This window comes from Eimeria acervulina, genomic scaffold, assembly GCF_000499425.1.
Source record: "Eimeria acervulina Houghton genomic scaffold, Eah_scaff200, whole genome shotgun sequence".
NCBI lineage: Eukaryota > Apicomplexa > Conoidasida > Eucoccidiorida > Eimeriidae > Eimeria > Eimeria acervulina.
The window spans coordinates 19,780-34,932 of record NW_013550062.1 but is presented as its reverse complement, the minus strand read 5'-3'; the positions used below and the strand labels follow the sequence as shown (position 1 = coordinate 34,932).

The 15,153-nt window shown below is 46.3% G+C and overlaps 2 protein-coding genes across 2 annotated transcripts; one reads left to right on the top strand and one right to left on the bottom strand.

Moving 5' to 3' along the window:
- Positions 1 to 524: 524 nt before the first annotated feature.
- On the top strand, positions 525 to 5,172 carry EAH_00025040 (endoplasmic reticulum oxidoreductin, putative; the record flags this gene model as incomplete). The annotated part of the gene is made up of 6 exons (XM_013396669.1): positions 525 to 684; positions 1,472 to 1,708; positions 2,041 to 2,269; positions 2,518 to 2,987; positions 3,303 to 3,884; positions 5,117 to 5,172. The coding sequence occupies 6 exons, from the start codon at positions 525 to 527 to the stop codon at positions 5,170 to 5,172; spliced, it is 1,734 nt and encodes a 577-aa protein (XP_013252123.1).
- A 2,873-nt stretch (positions 5,173 to 8,045) lies between these two features.
- On the bottom strand, positions 8,046 to 13,756 carry EAH_00025030 (hypothetical protein, conserved; the record flags this gene model as incomplete). Its single annotated transcript, XM_013396668.1, has 10 exons — positions 8,046 to 8,875; positions 9,084 to 9,169; positions 9,403 to 9,482; positions 9,909 to 9,966; positions 10,399 to 10,479; positions 10,848 to 10,963; positions 11,246 to 11,554; positions 12,391 to 12,539; positions 12,732 to 12,821; positions 13,753 to 13,756. 10 exons carry the CDS (start codon positions 13,754 to 13,756, stop codon positions 8,046 to 8,048), a joined length of 1,803 nt encoding a protein of 600 aa, XP_013252122.1.
- Positions 13,757 to 15,153: the final 1,397 nt, after the last annotated feature.

Here is a 15,153-nt window from a genome sequence, read left to right as displayed (position 1 = left end):
ACAGGTTGCTGCTGCAGCAACAGCTGCATTCTGCTGCTGCTGCAGCAGCAGCAGTTTTGCTACTCCAGCAACAGCAGCAGTTTTGCTGCTCCAGCAAAACCTGCGTCTTGCTGCTGCAGCAGCAGAAACAGTTATCTGCTGCAGCAGCACCAACAGTTTGCCGCTGCAGCAAGAGCTGCATTTTTGCTGCTGCAGCAGCAGCAGGTGAACTGATGCCTAGATAGAAGCAGCTAGTCTGATCCTTTGCGGCTGCTGGTGCTGCAGACTATTTGCTACTGCTACTGCTGCAGATTAGTTGCTACTGCTGCTGCTGCAGATTAGTTGCTGCTGCTGCTGCTGCAGATTAGTTGACCGCTGTAGCAACCGGTTTGCTGTTGCTGCCGTTACAATAACAATTCGAATTAACAGCAGCAGCAGCTGCTGCTGCTTCTGCTGCTGGCTATGCTGCTTCGGGAGTTGAGGTGTACGTGCAGCTTTAGAAGCTGCTGCTTCTGCTATAAGTAATAATACATATAATAATGCAGATGCTCCTCACGTCAGCAGCAGCAGCAGCAGCAGCAGTGGGACAGCAACAGCCGCAGCAAGACCAGCAGCAGCAACAACAACAACAGCAGCACCAGCGGCTACGGCAGCAACAGCAGCAACAGCAACAGCAGCGCACAGCTCTGCTGCAGCAACCTCGTGGTAGGCTACGCTGCTGCTGCAGCAAATGTAGCAGCAGCAACAGCCTGGTAGCATCACGGGCTCTGCTGCAGCAGCACCAACACCTGTGGCAGCTGCAAGCGCGAGCAGCTGCACCAGGAGCAGCAGCGCAACAGGAGCAGCAGCAGCAGCTGCTGCTGCTGCTTTAACATAAACTAGCACGAGCTTAAGCTGAACTCATTACTGTCTTATAAATTTCAATTAAAAATAAATAAGACACCAGCAGTAGCGCCTCCAGCTACTCAACAGCAGCAGCACCAGCAGCACGAACTGCAGCAGCAGCAGCAGCAGCAGCAGCAGCGGCTGTGCTATCAGAAACTGTAGCAACAAATGCAGCAACAGCAACGACAGCCGTCTAATAAGCAGTAAAAAAGATTCTGCTAAAGTTTTATTAAGAGAAAAACAGCTGGGGGGTGTTAACACAGCAAGTCAAGGTCCTGCAGCAGCAGCTGCTGCTGCTGCTGCTGCGGCTGTGGCTGCTGCTGCTGCTGCTGCTGCTGCTGCAGCGACACTTTGTGGAGGCTGTTTGCGCGACAACTCGTTTTGTTCTTTTTGCTTATTTTGCCGAGTTAGCTCTTGTAATTAGTAGCCTTTATTTGCTGCTTCGGGATCCCTCCTGCTGCTGCTGCTGCTGCTGCTGCGGCTGCTGCTGCTGGCACCGACTCAACACCGGCCCCTTTGTCTCCCGCTGTCTCCTCTGCCCTCTGAGGCCTCCTCTCTCCTCTGAGCTCTGTCTCTGCTTCTTCTTCTTGTCTTGCTGCTGCTGTAGTAGCAACCGCTGCCGCAGAAGCAGCAGCAGCAGCAGCAGCAGCAAAGCCACAGCAGCAGCAGCAGCAGCAGTTCGAGACAGAAAGAGCCCTTTCTCTCCTCTCGAGCTGCATGCCCTTTGCTGAAGCTCCTCCGTTCTTTCAGAGGCAGCAGCAGCAGCAAAGCAAGCAGCAGCGACTCCAGCAGCTGGACAGCAGCAGCAGCCGCAGCAGCAGCAGAAAGTTTGCTCGCGGCTTTAGTGCGTGGCTGCCGCAGCCCCAGCAAAAGTAGCAACTGCAGCAGCAGCAGCAGCAGTTGCCACCGGCATATATTTGCTTATCTACAGCAGCTGCAGGACCGCAGCAAGCAGCAGCAACAGCAGCAGCGGTATTAGCAGCAACAGCAGCAGCAGGAGCTGCATCCTTGCCCACACGTTGAAGAGGCAGCACTGACGAGACTTGGCTGTTGCTGCTCTTGCTGCTGCTGCTGCTGCTACAGTGATGGAGTTCAGGTGTAAGCAGCTTGCTGTTGTTGTAGCAGCAGCAGCACTTTGCTGCTGCTGCAGCGTTTTGCTGCTGGATGCGGGTACAGTATCTTTTGGCGTTGGCTTTACGAGTTCTGCTGCTACTGCTGCAGCATCAGCAGCAGGAACTGTCTACGGGCATGCAGCAGCAGCAGCAGCAGCTGCTGCTGCTGCGGCGCAGCGTAAAATTGTCAACACATTAGCAGCACCCCCGCAGCAGCTCGTAAACCTTTTTGCACTTCTGCCCGAGTCGCTTAGACTGAGGCGTCTTTCTATTCCTGATGAAGACTTCCCAGAGTAAGCAGCAGCAGCAGCAGCAGCAGCAGCAGCAGCAGCAGCAGCAGCAGCAGCAGCAGCAGCAACAGCAACAGTATGCAGTGCAGGAGAAACCGCAGCAAAAGCAACAAAACCAGCAGCAGAACAACCTCAGCAGCAGCAGTAGGAGTAGCAGTACGAGTCCTTACATAAGGAGCAGCAGCAACAGAAGCAGCAGCAGCAACAGCAGCAGCAGCAGCAGCAGGAGTATGTGTTTGTTTGCTGTTTAGGTGCCTCCACACCCCAAGCATGCATCTGCTGGTAGAAGACGCGCGTTTGCTGCATCCGCTGCTGCAGCAGCTGAAGAGACGAACGTTCTTCAGGATATTTAAACTAAATATAAAACAAAAGAGCTGTCATAGGGCTTCTTTGCTGCTGTCTGATCAGCAGCTGCAGCAGCAGCAGCAGCAGCTTCTTCTGCAGCAGCAGCAGCAGCAGCAGACCCAACTAACCCCTAGCAGCGTGTTTCCTGAATCTACTTTTGCAGCAGCAGCAGCAGCAGCAGCAGCAGCAGGTCGAGGTCGGGGACCCCACACTGGGGGAGCAGCAGCAGCAGCAGCAGCAATGTTTGCTGCTGATCTTGAAGAAGCAAAGTGCGTCTCCCCGGAGAAGTGCGGCCTTTGCATGTGCAGCGAAGAAGAGATACCCTTGTCTTGGAGACAGAAGCCGAGAGAAGATTTCGTCGATAGAAAGCATGCAGGTGAGCTGCTGCTGCTGCTGCTGCTGCTGCTGTTGATGCTGCTGCTGTTGATGGTTTTGGTGCTGTTGCTGTTGATGCTGTTGCTGCTGCTAAAGCTGCTGTTGATGCTGCTGCTGTTCAGGGTTTTGATGCTGTTGCTGCTGCTGTCGATGGTGTTGCTGCTGTTGCTGCTGCTTCATTTGCTGCTGCAGCTATTGTGGTGCTCAGCAGTAGTGAGGTAATTGCTGCTGCAGCAGCTTTTGCTGCTTCTGCTGCTGCTGCAGTAAAAGGCAGTGTTAGGCATGTGCTTCGTTTGTGCTGCTGCTGTTGATGCAGCTTCATTCTATCGGAAGGAGACTTCAGCGGGTCCGAACGGGCCTGCGAGCAGCAGCAGCAGCAACAGCAACAGCAACAGCAGCAGCAGCAGCAGCAGCAGCAGCAGCAACAGCAACAGAGGCGAAGCAGCAGAAGATTCAACAGAGACTCTGGTGTATGTTGATTTGCTGCGCAACCCTCCAGGCTATACAGAATATCAAGGGGGCCCTATTTGGGGGGCCCTGCAGCAGCAGCTATATCGGTTGCAGCAGCAGGAGCTGCAGCAGCAGCAGCAGCAGCAGCAGGATATTAAGACTTGCGGAGACGCAGCAAAACTGTCTCTAATACTATCAGGCATGCAATCTAACATATCTGCGCTTGCTGCAGAGTATTTCTATTCAGATTTGTCGATGCATTATCAGCAGCAGCAGGAGCAGCTGCAGCTGCAGCAGCAGCAGCAGCAGCAGCTGCTGCAGCACGAGGATTTGGAGACTCCTGCTCCCCCTACCCCAGCTCCTTCTGTCTCCTTCTTCTTAGACCGCTTCGCAGCTTATCCTGAGCGGCAGCAAAACCTGCTGTTTGCCTTCTCGTTGCTGCTGAAGGGTGTTTGCTCTCTTACACATGTGCTGCAGGAGTGCAGCTGCGAGACAGGTCCTTTGCTGCTGCTGCTGCTCTTGTTGCTGCTGTTGTTGTTGCTGCTGCTGCTGTTATTGCTTCTGTTGTTGCTGCTGTTGTTGCTGCTGCTGCTGTTGTTGCTGCTGTTGCTGCTGTGTTTGGGACGGCTTGCTGGAGTTAGAAACAGATCCCTTGCTGCTTGTGTTGCTGCATCTGCTGTTAATGTTGCTGTTGCTGTTGCCTCTGTTAGTGCTGCTGCTAATACTATTACGGCTGCTGCTGCTTCAGCAGCTGCTGCATGTATTATTCTTGCTGCTGCTGGTGGTGCTGTTTCTGCTTCTGGTTTTCTGCTAATACCGATCCTTCTCCTGCTGTTGCTGCTGCTGCTGCTGCTGCTGCTGCTGCAGGTAATAGTTCAGATGATTTATCTGCTAGGGCGGAGCTGCTGGGTGTACTGACTGCAACCGTCTCGCAGCTATCTACTTGCAGCAGCACTTATCAACAGCCTCTCTTCAAACGAAATAGGTCTGCTGCTGCTGCTGCTGCTGTTGCTGCTGCTGCTGATGGTGGTGCTCTTGTCCTGCTGCTTTTCTTGCTGCTGCTGCTGCTACTAATATTCTTGCTGCTGCTCCTGTTGCTGCTGTTATCCTTGGTTTTGGTGTTGGTGCTGCTGCTGCTATACTCGCTGCTCATTGTGCTGCTATTCTCGCTACTGCTGCTGCTATTCTTGCTGCTGCTGCTGCTATTATTGCTGCTGCTGCTGCAGCAGTTTGTGTTGTTATTATTTGTGCTGCACCTGTTTCTTTTGCTAACAATAGTATATGCATTTGTTTGACAGTTGCATTCTATACTGTATATATTGCTTATAAACAGCTAAACAAATATAAATATAAATATAAATATAATTATTATTATTATTTGTTTGCTGCAGCAACCTAGCTTTCTTAGAGACAGCTGAAGGCATTGAGTCGCTGCTGCGCTGCGTCTCCTGCGAAAAATGTGTGCTGCACGGTACAATTAAACTTACTGCTCTTAGACTTGCTGCAAAGGTAAATACTCCTGCTGCTGCTGCTGCTGCTGCTGCTGCTGCTGCTGTGGGTGGTGGTGCTGCTGCTGCTGCTGTGGGTGGTGGTGGTGGTGCTGCTGCTGCTGCTGTGGGTGGTGTTGCTGTGGGTGGTGTGGGGGCTGCTGTTGGGGTTTTGCTGCTGCTGCTGTTGTAGGTGCTGCTGCTGTTGCTGCTGCTGCTGTTGCTGCTGCTCATGGGAGTGGGTCTTAAGCATGCCACAAACAACCGCTGCTGTTGCTGCTGCTGCTGCTGTTGCTGCTGCTGCAGGCAGTGACAGAAGGCTCTTCTTTTACGCATTTGGAACGAAACGAAATAACAGCAACATTAAATGCTCTGTATTACTTCTCTGACTCTATACTTGCTGCTGAGCGGATGAAGATAAGAGTTTGCTGCCTCAACCTGCTGCTGCTAGCTGCTGCGCTGCTGCTGCTGCTACTGCTGTTCCTCGTCGGCCTCACTGCATATAGAGCTATTAGCAGCAGCAGCAGCAAACAGAATGCGCAGCAGCGCAAAGCAGCATCACAAAAAAAAGATAATTAATGCAGCAGCAACAACAGCAGCAGAGACAGCAGCATCAGCAGAAGCAACAGCAGCAGCAACAACTGCAGCAGTAGTAACAGCAGCAGCAGCCTTACATTTAGGCTTATGAAGACATCGCCATATATATAGCAATATCGAATGGCAGCCGCAACAGCAACAGCAGCAGCAACACCTGCTGTTGCTGCAGCAGCAGCAGCAACAGCTGCTGCTGCTGTTGCTGCTGCAGCAGCAGTAGGTACTGCTGCAAGAGCCGCTGCAGCTCCATACAGTTTAGCAGTAACAGTAGCGAGGGTATCTTATGCCTGCTGCTGCCGATGCAGCAGCAGCAACAGCAGCACGAGCAGCAGCACGAGCAGCAGCACCGGCAGCTGCAGCAGCAGCAGCAGCAGCAGCGCCACTGAATTTTCTCTCTCTAAACCTTTTTTGTTTTTTTCAACAGTGCATTCTACACAATCAAACCGAGTCAGCATAAATAAAAGTAAAAAGATATTTATTTTAGAGAAAGGAGACAGTTGCTTGAGCTGCCTATACACTCCAATTTACTGTCTCCTCCGCATGCAACCGCACTTTTGTATTCACACGTAAATATTTTATCAGTATATATATATATATATATATATATATGTATATACATATACATATACATATACATATACATATACATATACATATACACACATATATATATATATATATATTCATAGCATAGCATAATATAGTCTACACACACGCACGCGCATATATATATATATATATATATATATGTATTATTATCTATATAATATATATATATATATGTGCATGTCTAATTTTCTTTATAATATATATATATATATATAGTTAAGCCCTGAAGGTGTAAAACTGCATGCAAATATTTTTATATATTACTGACTTCTATCGGTGTGTATTTGTTTATTTATTTATTTGTTTTGTTTGTTTGTTTGTTTCTTTATTTGTTTGTTTATTTGTTTATTTGTTTTGTTTGTTTTGGTTGTGGTGCAGATTTTGTGTATTTGTTTGTTTTGTTTGTTTGCTGTTTATTTGTTTGTTTGTTTTGTTTGTTTATTTGTTTGTTTTGTTTGTTTATTTGTTTGTTTATTTGTTTGTTTATTTGTTTGTTTGTTTTGTTTGTTTATTTGTTTGTTTATTTGTTTGTTTATTTGTTTGTTTATTTGTTTTGCTTTCTTTTTGTTTTGTTTGTTTTTGTTTATTTGTTTTGTTTATTTGTTTTATTTCTCCCTGTGATTGTTTTGTCTGTATGCATGGGTGCTTATATATTCATATATATATTATATATATATTTATTTATTTATTTATATTTATTTATTTTATTTATTTATTATTATTTTTTGTCTCTTGTCTGTCTCCTTTCTGCATTTTATCTTTTCTTTGTTCGTCTTCGTTAATGCTTCTCTTTAGGGCTATAATATATTCTTTATTATTAATTATTATTATAAATACATACATATATATATATATATATACACTTATAATATATTTGCATGCATGCAGCAAAGACCCGAAGGATAGAGAACAAACAAATAGAGAAAAAGACGCTGAGTAAAAAACAAGTGTATTTAAATAACTCCAAAAAAGTTCTGCTGTATATACACCGCACAAACAAAACCCTAAAAACAACAAAACCCCCTAAACCCTCACAGGAGGGGGGCCCCCTTTAAGGGGGGGGCCCCCTTTGAATGAAGGGGGGGGCCCCCTTTAAGGGGGCCCCCCCCTCAACCTTTAGACCCTGCTAAGTAATACCCCCAGAAAGATATAGGGGGCCCCCCTCACCCCCTTGAAGGGGGCCTCCCTAAAGGGGGCCCCCTGCCTTGAGGGGTTTAGGGCACCCTTTAGGGGGGCCCCCACTTCAACACCTCTTCTTTAGGGGGCCCCCCTGTTTAGGGGCCCCCTCAAAGGGGGCCCCTAAACAGGAGACACCCTCTTAAGGAGGCCCCCTAAAAGGGGCCCCCTCGAGGAGACACCCTCTTAAGGGGCCCCCCAGGGGGGCCCCCTCCAGGAGACGCTCTCTTAAGGGGGTCCCCTAAGGAGACCCCCTACAGGGGCCCTTTAAGGGGGCCCCCTCCTAAGAGGGTCCTTCAAAGGGTTATAGTTAGGGGGCCCCCTAAGGGGCCCTCGTCTACTTTCGTAGTATTTATCTAGCAGCATTTTGAAAAGAAAGAAAACGAAGGGGGCCCCCCTTTAGAGAGCCCTAAATAATTAAGAGGGAGGGGATGGGGGCCCCTATCCCCTTCGGGGGGCCCCTCTTCCACCTGTAGGGGCCCCTTCCTTGGTAGGGTACAGGGGGCCCCCCTATAAGGGTACAAGGGGCCCCCTATAAGGGTACAGGGGGCCCCCTATAAGGGTACAAGGGGCCCCCTATAAGGGTACAGGGGGCCCGCCTATAAGGGTACAAGGGGCCCCCTAAAAGGGTACAGGGGGGCCCCCTAAAAGGGTACAGGGGGGCCCCCTAAAAGGGTACAGGGGGGCCCCCTAAAAGGGTACAGGGGGGCCCCTCAACAAGGGCCCCTGGAGAAGCATGCAGACTAGGGAAACCTTTCGGGGCCCCTAATGATGCTGCTGCTGCTGCTTTTGCGGCTGATGCTGCCGCTGCTGCTACGTAGATACACCGCATCAGCAGCAGCTGCTGGTACAGCAGCTCCTCTTAAATCCTCCTCGTGCTGCTGCTGCTGCTGCTGAACTGAAGGGTCTCCACCTGCCGAAAGAGTAGATGCTGCTGCTGCTGCTGCTGCTGCTGCTCGTGGTGTTGCTGCTACTTCTGTAGGTGCTGCTCTTACTGCAGGTGCTGCCCTCAACGCCCGTGTTCCTGCGGCTTTCGCTGCTGCTGCCTCTTTCCTTCCTGCTGCTGTTGCTGCTGCATCTGCTGCTGTTGCTGCTGCTGCATGCGAACGCCTTGAATAGGGGCCCCGAGGGGCCCCCCTAGGAGTAGGCGAGGCGCTACGGCTGCTCCCTGTAACCCCCGCCCGTCTGCTGCTGCTTTCTGCTGCTGCTGCTGCTGTTGCTGTTTCTGGGGCTGAAGAAGCAGCAGCAGCTGCTGCTGCTGCTGCTGTTTCTTGCTGCGGCAGAGGGGAGCTGAAGCGTCTGTTGCTGCGGTCGCTGGTACTGTCGCTGCTCTCTCCAGCAGCTTGCTGCTGCAGCAGCAGCTGCAGCTGCTGCTGCTGCTGCTGTTGCTGCTGCTGCTGCTGCTGCCCGCTGCAGCAGCTGTCTCCACATCCAACGGAGATAGCTAATGCTTTGTCTCCTTCAGCATCATTCGGGCCCAGCTTTGAATATATAGACAAACCCTGGGGGCCCCCAGGGGCCCCCAAAGGTGCTGCTGATGTCATATCTGATATCGTAGGGTCTACTAAAGAAGCTGCACAAACAAACAACAAAACACAATCCTCCTCCTCCTCCTGCTGCTGCTGCTGGCGCTACAGGGGGTGGTGGTGGTGCTGCTGCTGCTGCTGCTGCAGCAGCAGCTGTTGCAGCTGCCGTCACCGCTGCTGCTCTCCTCCTGCTATGGCAGCCCGTATTAAGCCTTAGGGTTTAGGGTTTAGGGTTTAGGGTTTAGGGTTTATTACGGGTCTTGGAGCTCAGAGGTGGAAATATTTGCTGCACTGCATGCGCAGTTAGGATAGCTGTGGGGCTGGGGAAGAACTCCGTCAACCTGCAGCAGCAGCAGCAGCAGCAGCAGCAGCAGCAGCAGCAGCAGCAGCAGCAGCAGCAGCAGCAGCAATAGCAGCACAGAGATACAGGCAAGACGGGCGTCGGTAGCAGCGGCAGCAGCAACAGCAGCAGCCGCTGCTGCTGCAACAGCTGGCGTAGCAGCAGAATCAGACGCCTCACCCCCTGCCGTCTCAACTGGGGTTTAGGGTTTAGGGTTTAGGGTTTAGGGTTTACCTAGGAGGGATAGAAATTGCTTCACTCGAAGGGGCCCAAGACCTGTACGATTCGGGAGGTTCTTCAATGGGCCGTGGTGGCTGCAGCACAAACCCTAAACCCTAAACCCTAAACCCTAAACCCTAACCCTAAACCCTAAACCCTAACCCCTTCAACCTAACTCCTAAACCCTAAACCCCTATATAAACCGTATCCCCTGGTAAACCCTCCTATAAGCCCCTAAAACCCTAAACCCTAAAACCCTAAACCCTATCCCCACCATCCCTAAAACCCAAACCCTATCCCCTGAAATCCCTAAACCCTAAACCCTAAAGCCCCTAAACCCTAAACCCTAAAACCTAAACCCTAAACCCTAAACATACTTGTTCAAGGTTGTTTTTTTGAATGGTGGGTAGGGTTTTATGTTTAATTGTGAGGACAAGGATGCCGAGGAGACAGAGCAGCAAGCCGAAGAGAAAGCAAACCCAAGAAGAGGGTGTCTCCTTCAGCAGCATGATAGCCCCTACGATGCCCTCTGCTACTAAACAACTATTTGTAGTTGGGATTACATATATTGCCTCAAATCTAAACCACAAACCACAAACCCTAAACCCTAAACCACCGTATATTTATTGTACAAAAAAAACGTGCAAATCTATGCCTTTAAATGCATATATATATACTTTTATATATATAACAAACCCTAAACCCTAAACCCTAAACCATCATATATAAACAATCAAACATTAACCACTAACATTGCAATATATAGCACACTTCACACAAACAACAAAACCCTAAACTCTAAACCACAACCCCTAAAATACAAACCCTAAACCCTAAACCCTAAACCCTAAAAAACAACAAACCCTAAACCCTAAACCCTAAAGCATAAACCCTCATACTTAAGTCACAAACCACAAACCCTAATTCGCAGGAAATCATCTACCCACCCAAACCCTCACCAACCTCCACATCCTCCCCATTAGGGTTTAGGGTTTAGGGTTTAGGGTTTACTTTCGGAGTGCTGTATTTAAAAACAACAACTGTAGTAACGCCAACGAGACGGTTGCGAAGAAGACAACATAAGCCTCCCAGCTAAACGCAAAAAGGAGACAGATAAATAAATAAATTAATTAATTAATTAATTAATTAATTAATTTATTAATAAATTAATTAATTATATTTGTTTATTTATTTGTTTATTTAAAGGAGACACATAAAAAAATTAAAATGATATGGGTTAAATAAAATAATTAAACAAATAAACAAATTAATTAATTGGTCAAAGGAGACAAATAAACAAATCAAAGGAGACAGACAAATTAATTAAATAAATAAATTAATTAATTAACGAACAAACCAAACAAACGCAAAAGAAGTAAACAACCAACCAACTAAATAAACAAACAAACAAACAATAAATAAACAATTAATTAATTAATTAATTAATTAATTAAATATACCTCGACAAAATAGATAAGTCTCCTTTAAATAACTGAGTTGCTGCGATTGTTAAAACCTTCGCAGAGACATTTGTGTTGCCCCCAAATACCCCAGAAGCCAACGCCAGAGACAAACGCTGCACACTAAACTCTAAACCCTAGACCTTCTCTTGCATCTTCAGAGACGGTGGCTAAGGAGCCCTTCTCCCTCAAACCCTAAACCCTAAACCCTAAACCCTAAACCCTAAACCCTAAACCCTAAACCCTAAACCCTAGAGACTAGAGACTAGAAGGATTTCTTAGGCATTAAACCCTGAACCGTAAACCGTAGAAACAAAACCCTAAACACTAACTAAACCCTAAACCCTAAACCCTAAACCCTAAACACTAAACCGTAAACCCTAATCCATAGAGCTTACTTGAACAGGTAGCTCCCAAGATCCTAAAGAGCAAGGATATAGTTTTTGACTAAGAATGATGAGAGTGAGAGCAGCAGCAGCTGATAAAGCAATATAGATGAGGGGTAGAGGCGCAGCAGCAGCTTGTGCGAACTGCTGCAGCATGTTTAATTCTGTCTCCTTGCCGGCGAATAATACTAATAATAAAACGCCGCTGATCACACAACTCGATCCCAACACCTCCCAACGCCCCACACTCTCTCGCAACCAAAAATGTGATAATAATACAGCCCAGAAGATGTGTACACCCGCAAAGGGCGTGACCATAGACTGCACGCAACAAAACAACAAACAAATAACTTTATATTATTTATCTTTTATAGGATTTGTCTTTTATATTGTTTGTTTGTTTATGTTATTTGTTTTTTATAGTATTTGTTTTTATATTATTTGTTCATATTATTTGTTTATATTATTTGTTTATTTATATTATTTGTTTATATATATATAACAAATAATATATTTGTTTGTTATTTCTCATTTATTTTGTTTATTTATTTATATTATTTATTTTATTTATTTATATTATTTATTTATTTATTTATTTATTTTATTTATTTATTTTAAACAGGAGCTGCCATCGACTGCAAACAAAAAATAAAATAATAATAAAACAAGTTGTAGAAACCCTTCTTATAAACACTGATAATTTATATTATTTATATTAATTATATTAATTATATTAATTATATTAATTATATTAATTATATTTATATTAATTATTTATGTGTTTATTTATTTATTTGTGCATTTATTTACTATCCGCTTGATTATTATAAACCCACATGTTTATAAACCCTCATTAATTAGAAACCCTAAAACCCTAAACCCTTATTTATTATAAACCCTTAATTAATATAAACCCTAAACTATTATAAACCCTTATTAACGCCTGGAAGCACCGTTTAAATGCACACCAACAGAAACCCTAAACCCTAAACCCTAATAAACCCTTAAAAACCCTAATTAACCCTTATAAACCCGAAAGAATGCGTACGAACATACACACAGAAACCCTAAACCCTAAACCCTCAAAACGCGGCAATTTTCAGCAGTGGATACAGAAAATGAAAATAGTGAATTAGGGTTTAGGGTTTAGGGTTTACGGAGGGGGCAAAGGTGAGAGCGCCGAGTGTACAGGCAGCATCTACTGCTGTTGTTAATATCATCCCTACTACAAACATAGGATTTTTCAGCATTTGTTTAGTAGAGGGCTCCGGCCCCGCAGAGCTATAAGACATTCGCACCATTGTATCTGCATGCACAAACCCTAATAAACCCTAATAAACCCTAATAAACCCTAATACGCAAACCCTCATCAACGTTCCTAAACCCTAAACCCTCAAACCCTCACGCGCTACGGTTCTTATATTACTGCCCCTCTGTCAGTTCAGCCATTATGATTATTAGGGTTTAGGGTTTAGGGTTTAGGGTTTAGGGTTTATACCTCCAGCCGCTCCTGCAAGAGACCCGCAGAAAATGATAGCGATGCCCAAGGGCCAAAGCCCCTGGTATACGGAGGCTTCCTCAACCATCCCTAAACCCTAAACCCTAAACCCTAAACCCTAAACCCTAAACCCTCCGTCACAGGGCCATGAGCGACACCAAGAGGCTGGGAGCCCTCGACTTGACCGCGAGGACAAACCACCAGCCTCAGGGCTTTGTGAGGATTAGGGTTTAGGGTTTAGGGTTTAGGGTTTAGGGTTTGGGAATTCGAAGTGGAGAGAGCCGCCTTCTGCAAAAGATATGCGATGTGGAGGTTTCTGTGTGCTACGTAGGGGCGTCAAGGGCGTCCTGTAAACCCTAAAACCCTAAACCCTAAACCCTAAACCCTAAACCCCAAACCCTAAACCCTCACAGTCTGCTGCAGTGTCTCCCCCCCGTCGCACCGCTACGCCTTCAGGTCAGCTTCGCATTAAACCCCACAAAAAAAATTATATGCGTAGCAATAAAGAGAAGAGCTAGAAAAAGAAAACAGAACTGAGGTGTATATACACCTGAACTTGGGGCCTCGGCGGCTGCAGGGCTCGTGCGATTCCAACATAAATTAATTCTTTTTTTACTTTTATTGCATTTAATTAAACCCAATTTATGAAATTCATCATAAAAACACCTTAAACGGCTTCAAGAGACTGCGATTTAGGGTTTAGGGTCTAGGGTTTAGGGTTTAGGGTTTAGGGTTTCGTGGCGCTCGCCCCCTAAGTGCTGATGCTTCTGCTTGAGGGTTTACTACAGTTTCCTACCTTCTGTATGTCTTTCTATTGTTTTTTTTATTGTTTGAATGATAAACCCTAAACCCTAAACCCTAAACCCTAAACCCTAATTTTTCTAGCTCTGCTTCTACTCCTCCAAAAGCCGCTCATGCCCCTTCTCTGTTTTTCTTCTTTGTTTGCTTCTTTTTTATTTCTGTTTATTTAATTTTGTTTTAATTAAAATTGTTTATTCATAAAATTTATATTTTTTCTTACCCATTACCAGCCTCAGGAGAGCTATATTAAAACCTTTTTCTTGCTGCCTGCTACACGCACTGTTAAACGAAAGCACTCCTAAACCCTAAACCCTAAACCCTAAACCCTAAACCCTAGGCGGTAAATACGGCTTCGCGGCCCCTTTTGCTGCTTTATTTTATCTGTCTTGTTTTTCTTATTTGGTTTCTTCCTATTGCTTTGTTTGCTGCTTTTTATTTATTGCTGCTGCTGCTCCTGCTCCTTCTGCTCCTTCTGCTGCTGCTGCTGCTGCTGCTGCTAGTTTAAATAATTTATTCGTGCATTTGTGCTGATACTGCTTTTTAGGGTATGCGCACAAAATGCACTATGCAAACCCTAAACCCTAAACCCCAAACCCTAAATACTACGCGGGGTAAGATACATGAGGCCTCTATAGGGGGTGTGTATGTATAGTAAACCCTAAACCCTCATATAAATGCTGCATCTTCATACGCATCATTCTTGAGGTTAGGGTTTAGGGTTTAGGGTTTAGTGGGTCGTAGAGTTAGTCAAATGTGTTTCTCTGTCTATAAACACTTTGATTATTTCTTGCTGTCTCTCTATCTATCTTTAAACTCAGTAGCTGCCTATACACCCAAATTCATCAGCTGCCTATACACCCCAAGTTATCAGCTGCCTATACACTTGATTTCATGAGCTGCCTGTACACTCCGCCAGAGAAGATTATTTGTAGCAATGAAATTCAGGTGTATAGGCAGCTTTTATTTGAATAGAATTCCTTTGGAAGTATTTATATTCACGATTATTTAGTTGTTTTTGATGTGTACGTACACTTGGTGCCTGAAAAGAGAGTGCTCGAGCTGCATTTGAGGTGTATAGGCAGCTCAATGTAAAGAGAAGCCCCAGCAGCAAGAATTAAGCTCGTCTCTATTCTTGAGTTAGTATTAATTAAATTAATTTTATGTTTTTTTCTTTTAATTGTAATTGAATGTAATAATAAAACGAAATAAACTTAGAAATTAATTAATATGAAAATGCGTCAGCCGGGACTCGAACCCGGGTCGCAACCTTGGGAGGGTTGCATCCTACCCCTGGACTACTAACGCGTTGCTGCACTTGCTGCTGCTGCTGCTGCAGCATTCAGTTGCTGCTCTTCCAGCGGCAACAGCTGCTGCTGCTGCTGCAGCAGTATCTCTAGCTCCAGCAGCAAGCCGTGCAGCAGTAACAGCAACAGCAGTAGCTAGCAGCGTTTGCTGTTGGACTCCAGCAGTATTTTGCAGCACCAGCAGCAGCAGCAGCGGTAGCTGCTGCTGCACTTGCCGCTGCTACACTTACTGCTGCTGCACTTGTTGCTGCTGCACTTGTTGCTGCTGCACTTGTTACTGCTGCACTAACTGCAGCAGCAGCAGCAGCAGCAGCGAC